Below are 20,918 nucleotides of genomic sequence, written 5' to 3'. Positions count from 1 at the left end.
TTTTACACAAGTTCTTTTAATTGTTAAAAATCTTTCTGTATGAAGTATGGCCAATATCCATTTGATAATAAAATGGGAAGACTAAAGTGTTTAGTTCTACAAGTTAAACTGGCATTTTCACAGACCCAAATGAATTTTATGTATACGCACCATAGTTAGAAGTATCACAATTTGACAGAAAGTTGTTAAAGCTACAGTATTTGCAACTGCTGTTGTGAGTCGATAACTTTGCAGTATTGCAGTATTAACTGAACAATCAAGTTAACTGAATCATTAATTTAATGGACTGAACAATGCAGTTAGTTCATTACTCTGAGAGCTGGAGCTAAATTTTAGGTGGGAATGTGAACAAAGCATGGCTTTTATGGTTAACATACTTTCAAAAAGTTCATTTTTTATTAATGACAGTCAGTAGCTCTCCCAATGACTTGAGAGCAGTGTACCTGCATATGGTGTAGGTCATCAAACAGCACAGAATCTACTTTGGATGAATAGAGAATAAGTCGCTGAAAATTGGTGAATAATATATGAAACATGATTGAAATGTTAAAAACATAGTGTGAAGAAAAGGCAAATAGGAAAGATGGTGGAAAAATTATATCAGATACCATAATAAACATGAAATACACTACTATTTAGACATATAGAAAAATGGAAAAATTTTAGGTCTTACACTAAAAGTCTAGAAACAAAATATTTCTCAGAAAGAGGAACGTACGTGAAGATTTTAGGAAGAAGATAAACTACGAAAAAAAAGTTTAATGATGGTTTAGTGTTACAACACTGTACTTACGGTCTAGTACAGGCAAACGGAGAATGCAAAACTATTAGAAACGAAAGAAATGCTGAAAGGTGGACTTCACTGTTTGTTTGTCCTTTTTTAACCAATCTCCTACCAAAATAGGAGTCAATGAAGCTCTCAGGATAGATAAAGAGGAGGTTATCTGGTAACAAACCCAAACAAAATGCATCTTTCCTACAAGGAACACTTCCATTTTGCTGCAGTAACTTCTTTATCATTTGAAGCTGTGTCTGCCTTTCATCTTGTTGTTCCACTCTCTTATTACTGTGATAAGCAGTCCTCAGAGTCCTGGAGGCCTGTGATGGCACTTGAAGAAGAAACCTCGGGAAGCAGCAACAGTAACTCTTCCAATCTTTCTGTCCATTCCTTTTTCCTTGTACGTGAAAAAGTAGCCATCACAGTCCATAAGCCATGTACACTCTTATCATAAGATACGTACACTCTTACTGCACATCCAATTTCTACCTGTATCAAGCTGCACTTGCTGCCTAATCTGTTAGCAAGCAGGCAGCAGCAGTACATGATGTTACATCCCAGCATCTTATTTAACTCTCATCACAGCAGATTTAGTCATTTCCTCTCTTACTGAAAACAGAGGGAGGAATGGCACATTTAACTTTTACACTGAACGGATCATTTCTCAGGAGACAGACTCACATGTTGAAATCAGCTGCAACATGGCATCAATAACTTCTTAAAAAACATCTTTCCTCTCCCAGCACATCCCCCACTATGAGGGAGGCAGGAGGAGAAGAGGATTTCAGGAGATATGAGGCAAATTTTTATGTTCCGTTGTGCTGATAACGGAATAATAAATCCATTATTCCCCACCCAGAAAGGACAAAGGCAAGTCATCTGAATAAAGCAAAGGCAAACAAGTATTTGCTTTTTGAAGAAGTTTCAGAACTCAACGAACTGTTTATATTTTAAGTTGCACAGTGCATTATCCCAGGAAAGTTAACAAAAAGCTACTTTTTATCACTTTGAGCTAAACAAGGAAGAAGGAAAACTTTGGTAGTGCCAGCAGTAGCCAGTGGAATATTTTGCACTCACTGTGTGAAAAGCATTGGGCAGATGGACCTCCTCACCTATGCAAACTCATTAAAGGGAACATAATTTTATGCTGATATGGTTTTTTCTGAGTAAGTGTGATCTGAAGTTACTGTTTTTTCATGATTACTGTAACATATTCCAATGTAACAGCAGTTTGATAGTAGTAGTTCTACTGCGTAAAAACAACAGCGTAAGAAATTCAGAGTCCAGTTTCTTACAGTCCCAATAACTTTTTTTTTTTTTTTTTAACAATTCAGTATGTTCCAATATCCAACATTATTTCTACTACATCAAATAATGACTATCCATTTGGCTACCTGCAGCTAAAAAGAGAAGAGCAAGAAAAATAATAGTAGAGAGCTTCATCTGACTGGAAAGCTCAAGTAAAGTCCCACCATACCTACTAATGACAAAAGAGAAAACCCACAGCTGCATTTCTCAACAATACTCTTTTCCTACAGTGAACAATAAATGTTCTTTTGGTATTAGGAAACAGGATAGACAAAGCCTGGTATTTTAAATGATCAGCGAATGAAATGTGCTTGATCAGAGCTTCAATTCCTTCCATCAATATTCAACTCTGTCTCCCTCCTTTTCTTCAGCCCTGCACTTTAACCCCCTTGGCTTATCATCTGGCTGCAGTTGCATTGGTTGCATACTTGACAGAAGTCATTCCCAAGTCCTCCTCGAAGCAAAGCTGTAATTATCTATTCACAGGACAGTGGTTTTATAAAGCTGGAGCCTCCATTTGCAATGAAAAGACAGACACAATCATCTGTTTTCTTATATTACCTACAATACCTACATCGTGCTAATTAGTCAGGATTTGTTATCCAGTGAGACATAGCTGCAGGATATTTGCAGAGAGGGCCTGCTAAACCTCACTTGTAATTCAAAAGGAAAAAAAATAAAAAAGAGCAGCAAATTCATAGGGAATGCAAAATCCTGCAAGGATGATCAGAAGAGCCCATTGCATCCATCACCATGTTCTCCAGAAGCCACCTTTGCCCTCAGGCACCCTCCTACCCCAGGCTACACACCATTTTGTCATTATTCCTCACTTCTGAGCTGTGGTGCAGAACTCATCTACGCAAGAGGGAAATGCAAGAGTCTCCACTTCACCTCCCCTACGCAGCTCCAGCACAGACTCCCGGGATGGCAGATGCAGCCACAGAGTATCTTGGAAGTGTATTACTTTTCTGATACATACGGCATTTTTTTTTTAACTATTAAAGACTCTAAGAAATAGCACCTTTTATTCTCAAGAATTAGCCCTTCTCCTTCAGAGGGGCACACGCAGTGATAAGCTTTGTACATATTCCACTGTGCAGAGATTTTATTGCCTTTGTATTAGATGGAGTGCCAAATGGGCACGTAGGTAACACTAAGGAACACGGTAGTTCCCTACCATGGGGGCATTAGGAGTATTTCCAAGCATGCAAACATTCAGAGAGTCACCTGATGTGCCTGTGCTGCTGCCTCTTGGCATCTTCTCCCAGCCTGTTCAGGGATGGAGAGCGGCTCCGCGAGGATGGCGTGTAAGTCCCAACAGTTTTCACGGTGCCATTAGGATTATTCTGCATCTGTTGAAGCAGATGAGGCGAGAGGCTGCGGTGGGAAGAGGCGGAAGAGGAGGCCGACCACTCGGGGAGGTTGTTGATGTTGAGGTTGTTATCGCTGTTGGACCGGAGCAAGACACGAGGGGCGGCCAAGGTACTTGGCGGCCTCCGCCTCCGGTTTGAATAGGTAGGAGCCTCTCTGAAGGGCACTGCAGAAAGGAAAACATGCCAGGTAATCACAGATGATTTTGCCATTTATATGTGTTTATCACTCCATAAAAAGAGTTAACAACATATGGCATTACTTTTCCTGCAGAGAGAAACAGAAACTCCACCTTCCCCACACAGCCAGTCAATTTCTTTATGTTTAAAGACATCACTAAAGCTGACAAAAACAGACAACACTAAACTTTTTCCTGACTTTAATGAATACCTTGGCAACATGGAAAGCATTGGCCTGCTGAACTAAGGTCCAGGAAAAGGGAAACATGTATTTCTCACTAAATGTGAGTTTCACAGCTTGTCTTCTGTTAAGATTTCCTCATGTCAGGCTAGAAAGTTACAGGGCAGCACAGAGAGGCAGCATGTGTGCTGTGTGCTCCCAGCTCCAGCCCTGCTGGTGCCCAGACTGACAGAGACTTCTTCCACTGCCGCTCCAAGCCCAACACGAAACCTTAAATGTTAACAGTCACCTTACCCACTTCTTCCAGGTTAAAAATTGAGGACATACATTTTCCTCCTGGCAGAACACTATTACTCTGCCAGAATCCCTCGGCACTTCTCTCTTTCTAATCTAGGTGCCTCTACCGCAGCGATCACTGTTGTATATAGAACATATTCCCCCAGGGCAACGCGCTCGCTTCGGCCCGTGCTGGGTCCTGCAGGGAATGTGACTGCATCTGAAGGCTGTCATACACCAGCTAATCAAATAGACACCACAGAAAACAAACGCAAGGGCAACAGAAATCTAATATCAACCAGAGGGCTTGTCCTTCCATCAGTGTTATTGGCACAGTGCTGTACTCGCTGGAGAGCCTGTATAAGCAGACACTACATTTCCCCAATCTCCATTTCTCACTGCAGAAGGTCACTTAGTTCCAACAACAACTTAACGAGAAAATTTCCCAATACGAGGCAGCCGGCTCGCGCTAGCTGTCATGACACTTATGACTCATTTTTATAAGGGAAGAAAGACTCCAACCCTGAAAACTCATGTTTACCTCAGTTCCTGCAAGCACTCCCCCTAATTTCAGGGGAGCTCACAGCCTTTTAGGTTTTCATCCAAACTGCACATGTAGATATTTGCAAAGTGATAGTATTTATTACTAATCAGAGGCAACTAGGCATGTTTCTGAGGACTTCAGTGAGCTGTTGTGATTTTCTTAAGTTATATTTCAGTATGGAAATAAGCCCCACAAAATATTATCCTACCTATCTGACTCACCATTAACAGGCATTTATAAAATGACATAAATGTCTACACATTAAATACCAAAAACAAAATTAAAACATGCCTATCATACTGTGCAAATAAATCAATTCATACAAATACAAATATACAAAGCAGTTTTCTGCTCTGCCTTGAAATATCACCTTTGTCTGCTAAACACAGCAAAATTTCAGATCCCAGAGTGAAACTGGAAAAAAAATGATGTAAAAATAAGGTGTAGCTGCAAGGAAAATCATGGTTTACAGCACTTTCATCAGAATCAGTTTCTGATTAATTGTGATCCTGAATGCCTTAAAATTACATGTTCATATTCCCAAAGAACAAAACTTTCTCTGAAGGTAACTTTTCTCCAGTAAACAGCTCTACAGTATCAGAAGAACAAAAGAGGACAATGTGCATAGAGAGGAAGAGCTTTAAGTTCAGGTCCATAGTTCATTTGAAAAAAGGCTGAGAGGAAGTCGTCTTTAAGGCTGTTAAAAGGAATACAACTTTGGAGTATTTGGAGTACATTAGAAACTTCCAGAAACTCTGTACAATTTTCAGGAGAGTCCAATTTTTCAGATTTCGTATTCTTTTCAGGTTTCCAGAGAAGAAAGTATACCATGAAAGCGCCAAATGTCATGGTGAAATACACAGTTAGCTCTAACTTAAAGAAAACTCACAGTGCTTATTTGCCAAATTAACCTAGCCAGCTCCTCTCAGTTTATGTACGTGACACAGATGTGCTGCTTGTGTATTCCTCTATTTCTGCCAGTGAGACCATGGCTCTAGAAATGACTCAGTTGAAGCAGGGACGTCTCCCAGGTGCACTAAAGCAGAGCAGTTACTGTAGTCACTGAACTAAGGAAGGGGACACACAAAACAGAGCTGTAGTCCCAGACTTGCGGCCCGAAAGGCCAGTCTGGCTCTCCAGGGTCACCAGAACTTGCCTCAGACCTCAGGAAAAATGGGACCTGACCTTTCTGCTTTAATTTTTCATGAGCTTAAAATTGTGACCATTCAACACCAGACTCTCAAGACTTCAACACATAGATGTAGAAGACTAAAGCCTATTTTGCAGTAAGTTCTAGGGGGGTTGTGAGACCTTTTTGGGCAGGAGGGGTACATTGCCCAGATGTGGCCAGATGATGGACACAGAACTGCTGAGCACATTTATACCAAAAGATTTTAGGGAACACGAAACTGCCTGTTCACTCTTGATGAAAGCCAGTGTATCTGTATGCATACATACACACTCTCCCTGTACCAGTTTCAACTCACTCTTTTCCCATTACATAGCTGAAAAGGTTTTTTAAAGATCTTTTAGGAGTTAGATCTGGATTGTGATTAATGTGATACTCTTAGGGAAAGAACTACAAGCAAAATTAGCCTTTCCTATGCAAAAATAAGTAATAAAGGGGGGCAGCTAATTGCACAAATTGACAGGCGTCTAACATAAATCTCTTATAGAAAGAGTTAAAAATAAGCATTTCTATACCCCAAATGATTAATATTCCACCCAACTGTTTCTTTTCCCCAGCAATCTGCAAACTCTAAGTGGGTGGATTTTTTTTTAGATGCTTCTTAGGCATATTTATATTATTTTCATAATAAAAAACTACAACAGAAAATGATGAAATGCAAATGTACATGCTTTAAACTCTGTTGGACACAGATTTTCCCTAATACTTCACTATGTTCAAAACTGCAAGAATGGCTGTTGCAAAACTTGTTTGGGAAAAAAACAGATGATACAAAGTGACATGAAAAACATTTGAACTGAATGCTTCTGAAGTTTAAAATTATCCCCCTAAAAAGCACACCTGAAAGCACCCATTCCTCTTGCAGCTCTCAGAAGAGCTAGAATCAACCTAGACTCTCCCCCATCTGAAGGGAAAATTGGGAAGCTTTCACTGACAAAATTCACTAGCGAACCCCTCCATGGGGTCTTCACATGCATTTCCCAGGGAACAAAATATTTTTAAAACTACCCGACCTTTCAGAGAAAGCCTCAAATGAATGAAATAAGTCACAACCAGCTTCCGTAAACAGCTGCCTAACCGGACCATAAAACCACGTTGCAAAAGAAACTGCAGGACCTGGTTAATCCCCTCAACCCCTCGGATTAACTGTGCAAGAAAACAGCAGCCGGCACCGCCAAAGTGGCCGGCTTGCCATCGCTTACCTTCTTTCTTTGTGAAGGCATTTAACAAAGACTTCATTTTTCCCCTGTTACTTTAGCAGCGATCCCCTCATGGTACCATCTTTGCCGGGAAGGAAAAGAGGAGGGAAAAAAAGGAAAAAAAAAAAAAAAAAAAGAGGGGGGAAGGAGAAAAAAAAAAGGGAAAAAAAGCGGAGCGAGCTGCCCGGCGTGTGCGGAGGCGGCGGCTGCGCACCCGGGCGGCAGCGCAGCCCCCGTCGCCGCTCAGCCGGCACCGGCGCGCAGCATCCCTCGTGGGATCAGCGTGGCTGCTGCATCGCTGCTCCGGCTGGCACGGGGCAGCGGGAGAGGCAGGAGCAGCGCCGGGGCCGGCAGCGAGCGGGGCGCAGGCGGGAGCGCGCGGCGAGCGATGCTGCTGCTGCTGCTGCGGGCACTGCCAGTGCCGCTGCTGCTGCTGCCACCCGGGCCCAGGGGCGGGCTGGCCTCCTCGCCGCTCCCGCGAGCGCGCAGCGGGGATACGGAGTCAAGTCGGGGGAAAGTATGGAGCAAACTGGAAACACGCCAGCTCCACGCCGTGCCCGCAGCAAGGTTGGAGGCAAAGCTGCCAGCAAATGGAGTATCTCAGCATGGCCTATATTCCAGCGTGGCAACGATGGAAACATGAGCGCACATTATTTTGCCGCTCCCCTTCCATACAAGGGTTACACTGAAATAAAACAAAAATTCTTCCTGTATAGGGAAAAATATTAAAATTCAGCCAAGCTGCTCCACTAAATTCAGTGGAAGTGACAGAAAATAAATGCTGCCGTTGCAGCTTCTCAAAGTCCTAATTCTGAAAGATTTCTACAGATAGCTATGCCAGTCAGTGCTAGCATGTTCCCAGAAGAAGAGCACACAACTGAGACAGGCAGATATCTGTGTTTTAAATACTGCAAAGAGGAAGCAGCAGGGAGGGAGGAGGGGAGATGTGCTAACACTCACGAAAATTTAAACCTTAGTTGCATGTACAATATAAGGATATAAGGAATCTGAAGAACAGAATTCACAGTTTAAAAAAGGAGAAATCTTAATTTACAATTTGAACACAAATAGTATAAATTACGCAACAATTATTCCATTTGAGAACTCTCTGATGATTGTTAATACATCTGTCATTGAACATCAGGTCTACTCCTTACTGAGAAAATTGCTTCAAGAAAGATGGAAAATAACTGTATTTAACCTCTATATGCATAAATGGAATATATAACGTAACAGCGAAAGGAATTAGTATGGATAAATAGGCTAATTCAATGATTTCAATATCATTTAACTTTCCAGTGTTTACATAGATATAGACTTTTAGTGAACTTTTGGTGAAAACAATATTTCTCTAAATTAATATAATTTTAGTCTTTGGTCCAGTTTATTAAATTAAAAGAAACTTTTCTGATCAAGTGGAAATGTCACCAAAGGAAATTTTGATAACAGCATAGGGGCTAAATTAAACAACTATGCCACAAGATGTTTTTTTCTTATCTTTCACATGATGCAAAGCTTTCAAAAGAATAACTTCCCACCATTCCTCATAAACTTATAAATGCATGTATCCATTAGCTCCTCAGGAGGAGAATAAATATTGCTTCTAGAACACAAGACTGCAACATCAGACAAACCGTGCTGCTGAATTCCACTCAAAGCTTCTGTGCTTTCTCATATCTTTCTAATATCTTCATTCTAACCCCCTGATTATCTCTGGAGCTGCAAATGATAAAGAAGCTATAATGATTAATAACATTTTACATTTCCATAGTGCTTTCTGACTCGACTTAGCCAAAAGTGATACAAGTGCTCCTGAATTCTCCATGAAAACCCAACTATCTCGTAGGACTCCTCTTTGGATAGCCAGAGAGAGGGGAGTTATGGGGCAGTAGTTCCCAAAATGCTCTAGCAAAAGACTGGGGTCTGGATTTCTGTTTAGTGTCAGAGCTGACATAGTCCTATGCTGAAGTCAGGGAAGGGCTTCCAGCAACAGCCCCATCACATATGAGCTGCACCACAGCAGCTCTGTGTGTGGTCGCAATGCCCACGTTTCCATGGGAGAGCATCTTCAACCACTTTTACACAGTGTAGGGGAGTCTGCTTTACTGACACTAACAGAAGATGAGCATAGGTTGGTCCCCATGGGCTTTAAGAGGAGAATTGCCTTGCATGCCCACAGGGAAGGAACAAAATCACTGCCTCCGTGTGTTCAGCTCTGTGCTTTAATAACTGGAGCATCAATCACAGAGAACAATGCACAGACTAAACATGAAGGGCGTCCATGCAGAGATGGGATCCCAGCATTGCTCACACATCCCTAGGGAGCAAGGCCTGGGCTATTCACTGCAAAGGGGACAGAGATGTCCAAATCTGAGAGTCTAACCCTCAAACAGCGTTTCCCTCAGTACAGGTTTCAGTGCTCCAAACTGAAGATATCCTCAACACCTCATCACACCAGCTAGCCCAGGAAAGTGTTAACTCAACTGCATGCATCTGTGTCTGCTCATATACAGTAAAATAAAAACAGACAGGCAACTGTAGTCAATCAAAATCAGTCCCAGGGGGAATCTTTATTAGATTCTTTCTGGAGCTGTAGCATTTCAGCATCTAGGGGTTTCTAATCAGTGTAAAAACATTTAAAAAATTAAAGTCACTTAAAATTATTGAGTTTCATGGAAACTGTGGGAACACTTCCCTGTCTACACCACCAGATACATCACCTGACGAGTGATCATTTTATTCCATTTAACTGTCTTTCTCCTCCCGTCACAGAAAATATCATTCCTTCCTACATGGCAGAGCCGACTGCAATAAAGGCTATTGTACAACTGGAAAATATGACAATCAAGGAAGGCAGGGAACTATTCGCAGCTGCAGTTTTTCATGTTTTCTAATTTTCACTATTAAAATCTTTGTTTTAACTGAAGTCCTAAAATCTATAGTGTTCGGAAGTGGAAAAAAGGAACTCTTCCAGCAACTTCCACCTTTTCCAGAAAGATTTTACTGCCTTACGTTAGTCCCTTAATATTATTAGTCCAATACAAGAACCTAGTAATCTGGCTACACTCACACCCATAGGAAGATAACCAACAAGCTCATGGCATCCATAATCAGAAAAATCAAGAAGAACCTTAAAAATGCAAACTAGCAAGCCCTAATCACCTAACTTTCCCTGCTTCTGCTGGAGATGTTCAAGAAAATCATAGAATCATAGGATCATAGAATGCTTAAGGTTGGAAGGGACCTCTAGAGATCATCTAGTCCAACCCCCCTGCACACGCAGGGTCACCTAGAGCACGTGGCACAGGACTGTGTCCAAGCGGGTTTGGAAGATCTCCAGAGAAGGAGACTCCACAACCTCTCTGGGCAGCCTGTTCCAGTGCTCTGTCACCCTCACTGTTAAAAAATTTTTCCTTAAGTTCCTGTGGAACTTTTGATGTTTCAGTTTGTGGCCATTACCTCTAGTTCTGTCAGTGGCCACCACTGAAAAGAGACCAGCACCATCCTCCTCACTGCCTCCCTTGAGGTACTTCTAGACACTGATCAAGTCCCCTCTCAGCCTTCTCTTCTCCAGGCTGAACAGGCCCAGCTCCCTCAGCCTCTCTTCATAGGGCAGATGTTCCAGGCCCCTGATCATCCTTGTAGCCCTGCGCTGGACTCTCTCCAGCAGCTCCACATCCCTCTTGTACTGTGGGGCCCAGAACTGGACACAATACTCCAGATGTGGCCTCACCAGGGCTGAGTAGAGGGGCAGGATCACCTCCCTCGACCTGCTGAAGACGCTCTTCTTAATGCACCCCAGGATCCCATTGGCCTTCTTGGTCACGAGGGCACAGTGCTGCCTCATGGTCAACTTGTCATCCACCATGACGCTCAGATCCCTCTCTACAGAGAAACGTCTACAGAGAATGGATAGTTCTGCATGGAGCAGAAAAAGCCACCTATGCAGAAATCAAAATATGGGCTCTCCTCTGATATATTTTGCTCAGCAATTTTTTGTACACTGTTAACATCACGTTGCCAGACTTTTTGGGGTACTCACTCCTAGCTCCCATTAGAAGTCTATGGGAATTAGTAACTTTGATATTTTTGAAGATCTATTTTTAGGCACTTAAATGCTTTTTAGAAAAGCAAAAAAATATCCATTTTACCAAATCTATACCGTTTCCTAATCTTCCCATCAACATATCTGTAAAAGCAGGAGCTTCTCAGCTCGTAGTAGAATACAGTTATAATTACAGAGGCACTTTTTTGTCCATTTTGAAGTTATTGCCATAAAAAAAAATCTATTCTAATCTAATCTGATAGAAATACAGTCCTTTGCATGTATTAAATACATTTGTCTTTGCTATAAAATAGGCTTCCATATGCTAAACCACAAAAGGGAGACTTTCAGAACAAATTGCCCTCAGAACAGCAATGAGATAAAAGCACATGAGCCCACTCAGATGATGCTTGAAGACCCCAGCATTAGCTAGCGAACAACCCTGGTAGCATCTTCCTGGCACTCAGATAGTACTTGGCGTCAGTGGGTGCCTGTCGCTTGCCTTCGAGCAGTCAGTCCAAGCCTGAGGAATAGAATGGGGGCAGGAGACTGTGTGTGGGATAGGACAGCAGAGAGATGGATCAGGAACAGATGGCAAGAGTTATCAATTAGAAGGAGAAAGAAAAAACAAAAAATAGCAGTGCAAGATACATAGCCATGTGCCAGACTTCCCTTCCATCACCTGGCATTTCTTTTACATTGATGGCCCCAGACTTTGCTCTATTTGACAAGGGCCAGGCTAACTCTGCCCACATGAGGAACCCAGCACTTTTGCAGAACTGGACTGAAAACAGTGTCAGATTAATTGGAAATATTCCCAAATATCCAGCAAAACCCACAGCTATGTGACAGACTTGCTTGCAGAGCAAGCTTCCTGGTGCGATTGGGAGAACTGGTCATGGCCAATCTGTCCAACTGTGCAAAAAACACTTTATTCATTTCCTGATACTAGAGGAATTTTAATAACAACGCATGCAAAGTTTATGTGTTTGTGGGACATTTTAAAGCAATTTAGAAGTTGATGAATATACAGTTGCCACACTTAGATGAGCTTAAAATCATGGGAAATGAGAATCAATCACTTCCTTACCATACTCATCCTATACATGATTATAAATAAAGCTTCACTAAGATCCTGTGAGACTACATCAGTAATGCAGTGATAAGATCCAGAGAGCTAGCTTCCTCTGCGCAAAGGAAGTATGCTCATCCTAAGCCTTTGCTTTCAGATGCTTGCACAACATGGAGAAGATGCTGAGAATTTTCTATTTACATCACACAAAAAGTGCTAAGTATAGCTTAAAACTTGCTATGTGTCAGAACAAATGTCTGAAATCTCTTTCATGGGTTAGAAGATAATGGGTTTAGAAATTATGATCCAAAAGAGCTTGAAAATCATGGGTTTTCACTTTTTTTTTTCTCAAATCACCAAGCTCAAAACTTGCAAATATCTGAATTTGACTACAGTGATATCGATACACACATCAGAATTTACCTTAAAACAGAAATAAAATCTCTGTCCTAAAGACTAAGAGACTGCTTTGCATCCTGGCATTGTATGAGGAATTCAGGTCAGGGGTGCTAAACAAACAAACAAACAAACAACAACAACAACAAAAACACGACAATGTAAGGTTAAAAGGTGTGAAAATTGAATGCTGTTTTTTCATGGGAGCTACTGAAAGGGAGAAGGAAACAACAGCCAGTAATAACGAGGGAGGATGCCTTGGAGGTAGTAACTTAAAGAGAAAAAACAACTGCAGTGAGAGAAAGCCACAAGAGCTGAAGCAGAATGATTGACAGCTATCGGCAATGTCAAAGAAAACATCTGAAAATATTTGAGATATGTATGGCCCGCTTTCATTTTAGTAAGTATACCGATACAAGGAAAAGACACTTATCTAAAGACCTGCATTTTATTTAATTCTGTTTCTCAGAATATTGCCTTTAAATTCCCTTTAAATAAATTAAATAAACCTATTCTCTAGATTTTAACCTGCTGGAGCAGTCCTAGCTATAACAGTAATCGAGGTTCTCATCTCTATTACACATGCTGGGGTTAAAAAAAAAAAAAAAAAAAAAAAAAAAAAAGAGTACTTTTCCTACTCTGAACATCACAAATACTTATTCTGAATAATACAAATAACTAGAATAAATATTTGCAGCAGTTTCCTATACATTTGCACATGCAACTAACACCCGTCACTGAGTACACTCATAGTGAGTTTCCTTTGCTGGTTGTGTTTCTACTGTAATACAATTAAGGAAAAAGATTACTTCAAAAGTAAATAACTAGTATATATACTTTTCAGAAAAAAAAATGGAATAGATAATAAAATAATATAGGAAACTACTTATCTTAATTGAATTGATTCATTTTTGATAGTATTGCTTTGTATCAGTACTTGCAGTCCCACCTTCGAAGTATGTTTCCAAAGCCTCAACTTCATCTAGCTTTGTCCGGAAGGAGACTGCATGTCATCATGGGTAGCTCCTGCAAGCAAATCGAGTCTGCTTTTCATGGCTGGGGCTGATGGGCCTTGGGTTCACTACACAAAGTGGTGGGTTGCAGTCTCTTGTCGTAGGCGAGAACAAATGAAACTGCACAAGATACTTAGGGAAAAAAATGCACCAATATTGGATTGCGCACTGCTTCTGTCTTCTGCTGTTGAGCAGAAAACAATCTAATTTTGCCTTTGTGCAACTTTCCTCCTACAAAAAGCTCTTAACAAATTCCTTAAATCATTATGTTGTTCCAGGTTTTATTCAGTGATTTGATTTCACTGCTTTAATCTAAGTGTGAACCTCTTTAGTAAATAGTGGGACAAAGCATCTGTGCTTCCAAGAGTGTTGGTGGATCATGTAAGTTTTATTTAGAATAACACCATTTTCATAACAGAAAGGGTGTATTGCACTCAATGAAAAAAAAAAAAAAAAGTGTGTCTCATATATAAACTATAGAGCACAAACTAGCCAAAATGGTCGACTGGCCTGTCACATTACGCTACTGTAATTTATAGAGACAACGATAAATATTTTGGGTGAGTGCAGTTTTAGTGGTGGTCAAGGAGGTATGATCCTCCAGGCTTGCTATACCCCCATTGGAGAGAGATTTATTGTGTCGCTCAAGCACCCAACAACAGTAAAATATAGCACCCTGCCTGCATACACAAAGGTTTAACTGTGAAACAGTGGAGGGAACGATCTAGTAGTTAACACGGTATTTCTGTGTCTTCCTGATACCTCATTGCACAATTTCTGGTTGCAGCATCTTAACTGAAAAAAAAGAATACCTTGTTTTACTCAAACTGGACTTGAGTTGATAACGAAAAGACTATAAAATCTGGAAAACTCTTTGCCCTGTTGATTGGCTTTGTGCAAGTCCATGTTACTCATTAGTGACTTTAATGACAAAACCCTGCCTTTTTGTTTTCATTCCCATTTTGCAGCAGAGAGTCAAAAGAGACCATATCTGTACCAACATGAGCGCTATCAACACAATCATAAACCAAATGGTAGGAGAATCACTACAGTGTAAACTCTGCAGCCTTGCAACGTCAATAAGACTGTATGCAGTGAGGGCAGAGGATGAGAAGACCATAGTGCTGGGGACACATACGCTGAGGAGGCCAGCAGGACCCCCACATCACACAGACCTGCACTCACAGATCTAGATACTCAAGGAAGCTCTACATCCTTGTTCATGTAGCTTCTCAAACGTGGAGTTAGTGAGAATCACCATTATAGCATCCTACAATGTCACCTGCACACCTTTGTGTTTGTTTTTCAGTTTAAGGAATCACTAAGAATTCCTCATTTACACTTATTCTCATCACTTCAATTCTAAAGTGGACCTAGCACTATGAATACCAAGTAAATTGTATTTATTCTTTTAATAAGACAGACATTTGCAATAGAGAGCCTCTCACTGCTAATTTCCCATGGCCTTTTATCTGTAGTGGATATGCTATGCAACCACCCAACCTAAAAATTATCTTCTCTTCTAAACCGAAGAAAACAAGTAAAATCGTGTTTATCAAGTAGGATCTTTAAAAGATAAAATCCAATCATTTGAGTAGATAATTGCCTCAATATCATTTACTTTCATTCAGATGTATCATGTTAGAAGGAAGCTAAAACATTGATGACTTATTCATTTAAATAACAGCATTTTAAATTATATTAGTCTACATTTCTACATCTCGAAAATAACCGTTAATGAATCATGCTGGTATAATAAGAAAGGATAAAAAAAGAATATATCCGCTGTAACAGGGGGTTATCTTTGTACAAATATGTAGGTGTCTGTAGCATTTGTAATGTTCTCAGCAGTTAGCTAATCCCATTGAGAAAGGAAGGCTTGCTCACTGCAGAGTTGTTAGCTGGATTAATAATTAAAGTAATATTAGCGATACTATGCCTCCTCCTAGTTCAGGACACTATCATTTGTATTTTACAGTGTTTGAAAATGTGGAGGGAAGCCTTTTTTTTTAATGTAGATTTGGCCTGCAGATCAAGGCTTGAGATGGTGAAATTATAGCCAAGACAAGAATATGAAAAAGAGTCTCTTGTTTGTACAGGTAAGACAGAGTAGGTATGAGCAGTTAATAGAATAAAGAGGTGTAAACTTAAAATCCCTATCAAAAACTGGCCTTGTGTACATACTATTTCAGAAATATTGCCACTTATTCTTGCATGTTTCTGGCAGCAGCAGTGGAAGATTTAGCCACATGACATTCATTAATTCAGCGGAAACTGCGTGGCTGACATCCAAGGCATTACTATGAAAATAGAAGTGTTCTGGATATTATTTGGCAGTCACACCCCCGGACACCATGCGTACTACAATATAATTTGACTTCAGTGTTCAAGTTGCAAAATAACTCTGTTTTCTGCTAGACTAGAAATCTGATGCAACTAAAGCTTTTAAGAGAAAAGCCATTGTATGTCAAAAAAAAAAAAAAAGAGGATTGGAGAATGGGCAGCGATTGCATAAATGATCGAATAATGTATGATGTTTTCTACAAAATCAAAACATCTTGGGTATGTATTTTTTAATGTTTTAGAATAATTTCAGACTGTGTGTTTAGGAGAGAAGTTATTTTTCATGCTGATATTATTTATTAACCTGTGAATCTACTTAGGTATCCACAAGCAGCTTCTTCAGAGGAAGGATCAGGCACTTGACATCTAGGATCCAGCCTCTCCTCATCTACATAAATACATCCAAATTAAGTCAATGAAGATTGTATCCGTATATTTAAGGGCACAATTTCAGATATGAGCACCATGATCAATAAATAGCTTGTCTTTCTAAACACTGGATGCTGAATACCAGCATGGAAGAGTAAGGTGATAAGAAATTCCTATCTACTCTTCACAAACCTTCTCTGGAATATCAGATTATGAATACCAGACATGGGTTTTACAGAAAGATTTATCAAGCCACACAGTAACCAAGAGCAATATAGTAAATAATTAAGATGCAGGAGTGACTAACTAGTGATTTGAATTTACGTAGGAAAGATTATAAAGAGTAAACGCTCTGAATAAAATTCTAGACCATTCAAAGAATCACAGTTTTGACACGGACTTATCTTGGAAAACATACAGGTTTTATTCTCCTGGTTTGTTAAGGAATGAATAAATGAGAAGGACACAGCTGACTAAATTGCTGTCCCAGTAAAGGAGGTATCTTCTTCCTAAATTTTAAGGGGCGTGGAATTTTCCTCAAGAAGTAAAAGAACATCTGAATGATGCAAGACAGAGAACTATAACTGATCAATAAGAAAGGATAACTGGAAGAACAGAAAAGCCTAAAAGCATAAAAAGTGCTCATAAGGAAGGAAGAGGGTATAAATAACTTTCTATTGCTGGAAGGAGCAAATAGAAGGCAGTCCCAATTCACAGTAGTCAGGTAAGATGAGAAGGAGCTCTCCGTAGCTCCTCGTGTTCACAGGTCACATTTTAATAGGAAACAAGTATGGTGCAGTGCAGTTCATCCATACCTCTAATATTGCCTGCTATTCTTGTGCAACCTAGACTTAACAAAATGAATGCAGAAAACATCTGCCTTTTTTTTTCCCCCCCCTTCTTATGTCTCATCTAGGATGGAAATGGAATAACCTGGGGAACAAAAGTGATGCGTATTTTCACAACTGGTGCTGGAGAAATCTCTGTGACACACGCTCTCCAGAGAAACGCCACGGCGGCAGAACAACCCAGGACATCTTCTGTTATTCAAACATCATTGGTACTCCAATAAGTAAGATAAAAATCATAACTTTCAACTAATGCTCCAGTGTCACATTATTTAAAAGGATAAGCACAGTTTATATTTGCATTTTCTACTTGTGCAGAAAATTTCTATTTGTAAACTGACAGGAATAGATAGCTTTTCTTGAAATATGTATTCATAGTGGTAAATAATATTATAGATGAAATACAGATTATGGCTCCTTATCATGGTCTTTTCTCTCAGTGCAGATTTTCTTATACGATCTTACTAATTAAGCCTTACCCCTTGATTTTAACCTTCATCTGTATTCTTTATAGGGATAAACTGTCAGGCTATGGCTCCTGTGCACCATTATGGCTGTGATAAAGTTTGCATGTGAATGGAAACGATTCTCCTTACCTATTCTGTCCTTCCCCTTCATAGAAAAGGAGATGCTATCACCTTGCTAAAGTTATGCGGCTGATATTTTTTTTTGTCTTTTACAACCTTATTGTTTCACATGTATCAATATTCCACATATTCAATACCTACCTACAAAGAGTGGCAAATACAGTCAGCGATAGAAGAAACTGCCAAAAAAAAATCTCTAGCAGACAACGGTTAATCACAGATAAGAAACAAATATTCACTGACAGAAAGCTCTGTAAAGAAGAAAACACATCCAAGCACACAAAGGAAAAAAAGAAACGAAGAGAATACAGGGTCTAGAGAGTGGATTTGCAGCAAGGAGCAAGTTCTGGAGAACAAAGGTAAGAGTGGGCAGTTGCAGACACCAGCTGGCACAGAACTTCATCACAGCTTTTAGAGATGCCTGCTTATGAATGAGACATAGTAAGGAGATTGTGAAACATGACTGAAGTGATTAAACCAGAACCTAAGGATTAATACAAGATAAAATTTAGGTAACAGTTCTAGACTATATCAAAATATCTGAAAAAGGAGATGGGAAAAGTTAAACAAAGCACTAGCACAGGCAGAATTCTCGAGTTCTCACAAGCACCAGCTGTGCTGACTTTAGTAACTTTTCAAATTACAGCATATTCATAAAAAAAACCTATAAAACAGCATAGCTAACACTTACCTAGCTTGAGACTGCCGGCTAACAGCACTCAGAGAGCTTAGGAGGACGCAAGATTGCCAATTGCCTTGCAAGACCATATTTCAGAGACCTATTCATGCCAAGGGGAACCTTGCGCAGCAGTTTTCACATGCATCCATGCAGGCCACATGCAGCTCTCATGAATTTCAAGCATAAGCATGGCAAGAATTTCTCTGCAGAACTAAGACTTCTTGCCTCCTAAGGGGACCAAGGTTCACCTGAATGTTTTACAGCGCCAAGAGGGTCTGGCTGGGCAGGTGCTGAGCTGGAACTAGCAAGCCACAGATACATCATTTGCAAACTTAAACCAAGCACAACTACCTGAGAAGCCTCCACAGGGTTTGTGGGTACATCCTGTTGTTTCTTCAGACAGCAAAAAGGGACAGGATGCAGGTGGATTGCTGCTAAGTGATGGTGGATTTACCACAAAGCGTATTTGCTAGGTTCACTATGTTAGGTTCTAAAATATATATATCCATGGGACACAGGCATACAACCAGTTCAAAAAATATCCTAAGTAGCACCTTTCTACACCATTAGGCATCAAATACCTGTAAAGATCTGCCTTTTTAATGACCTTAGTCACATGGTATCTGAGTCATCTGAAATAAGTAATTTTATCAGTCCCCACATAGATGCACTTTGGGGTGAAAGTGTGGCCCATCCAAATGGGGGAGGCTCAGGGATTGCTACAAAGCTGCTATTCACAGAAAATGAGCGCTGCTCACAGGAAAGGAGTAAGCGAAAAGACAGAATCGTAGCTCTTATACATGCGGCATGAGGTACGGTCATTTATTGAAAGGACTCTAAGGGGTCACAGTGCATTTCACACTGCCAACCAGCTCCCAGACAGCTCAGCTGGATTTGAGTGAACAATTCTGTTCAGTTAATAAAAAAAGTAGTAGCAGTTTTAGTAGTTTTAGAACTGGACACTAAGTGTCTCAAGCAACAATATTTTCCCTCATTTAAAAATCCCATTTAACAGGATTATTATTATTAAATTATTGGAATAACTAATAGATTAGATTTATAAATATATTACTATTTAAAATATCATTGCATTGTACTGACACATTAAAAATCATCATTCGATATTCAAAATGCTTCACTTTTCTTCATTGGTACTTAAAAGGTTGCTTGTCTAAACAGCTATGCTTCGTGTTCAAGGACTGGGCAGAAAATACCTGATTAAATTGTAACACACAGGAAAAAAAAAGCCTGCTTCTTTTTCCTGAAAGTAGCTTGATCTACACTAAAATAAAAATCAAGAATAAATCCTAGAAAAATAACATTGTTGCCCATCTAATTCTATCCAGTCATTTATCTTTGAAAAGCTAAGATAATGTTCTGTCCCATAGCACTTTGTTTTCTTAAGCATATAAAATAATTTTATATCCTTGAGCAATACCTTTCTCTCTGTTCCTAAATAAAGCCTTTTTTAATATAAGCTAATAAAAGCTAATATGGGAAACAAAATACTAGCCATAGGCTTCTGTTTCTAACTGTTTATATGTGCACATGCGTGTGTATAGACAGGGCATTTCACACCAAAGCCTGAGAGAGGTAATGCTTTACCAGTCTGAACTTGCGATGCTGCCTTGGAGCTGAACTTGGAAGGCTGTAAGAAAGCAGTTAAGGCCATTCACTTTGCATCTGCACAAGCTGGAGGATCAGAGTAGACAGTTGGCAAATACAGTCACCTAGAAATACGGAAAGATCATACCTGCAATACCTTATTTGTTTTTGGGCATCTGACTCCCAGAAATGTAGCCCCATATGACTTTATTTTCTTTTTTAAATCACTGCTTAAAAAAAGAGAGACAGATCTCTGAAGTTTATCTAAACCAAGAGTCCCTATACTCTGCTCCACAAGACAGAAGGCAGATTCATGTTAAACGTTTAATATAGATCCTACCATTCAAGGAGCCAACAACCAGCTCAAGACAATCTTCTATTATCACAGCTTTGGAACCATTGGTTAAAGCTGCTGGATCTCAAATGGCCACTCTCAATATTGCAACTAAGGTCTCTGTGGAGCCAGCTTTCTCTTAAAAGGGTTTTTTAATTATTCAGTCACACCAAACTGACTATACCTATCCTAAATAATTTACTGAAATTGTCTTACTATGCAAGTCACTGCTGAAATTCCCTCTGGACAGCACAACAGCCAATGCAAAGCAAGCAAATTATATAATGTAGTAACGTGCCACCAAAACAATGGCAAAAAAGCCATATAAGCAGACCTTGTGCTACAAATCTGACTTAACCATAATCATGTGAGAGCTTTAGCGCTGATCTGAATGTTGTTTCCATTCAAATTCAAAAGGACTATCAAGAAAGAAGGTTTCTGAACTTTTTTTTTTTTTTAATTTCACTAACATATCATGCTTTTTCATTACATCAAAATATTACTAATCTAAACTTTGACAATGAGAGGCATTAAAATGTGGGGGAAAAAAAAAAAACTCCAGGGGAAACGATGGAAATGTCTGAGATAAAGGGAAGCTAAAC

General features: G+C 39.9%; 1 protein-coding gene across 3 annotated transcripts in view; it reads right to left on the bottom strand.

The window, feature by feature from the left end:
• The window catches only part of SHANK2 (SH3 and multiple ankyrin repeat domains 2), a 272,573-nt gene that overhangs the window by 177,149 nt on the left and 74,506 nt on the right, over positions 1 to 20,918 (bottom strand). For 2 of the 3 annotated variants that reach the window (XM_088525740.1, XM_088525741.1), the window contains one exon: positions 3,314 to 3,623. In XM_088525740.1, coding sequence (XP_088381866.1) covers positions 3,314 to 3,623 — 310 coding nt within the window. Of the gene's footprint in view, positions 1 to 3,313; positions 3,624 to 7,028; positions 7,146 to 20,918 lie in introns of those variants that run through there. The other variant, XM_088525739.1, reaches the window with a different exon arrangement.

Source organism: Tinamus guttatus, unplaced genomic scaffold, assembly GCF_059628265.1.
Source record: "Tinamus guttatus ecotype Peru unplaced genomic scaffold, ASM5962826v1 Tinamus_guttatus_pri_ptg000240l, whole genome shotgun sequence".
NCBI lineage: Eukaryota > Metazoa > Chordata > Aves > Tinamiformes > Tinamidae > Tinamus > Tinamus guttatus.
Note: the sequence above shows the minus strand (reverse complement) of the source record. Positions and strands in the feature narration are given on the sequence as shown.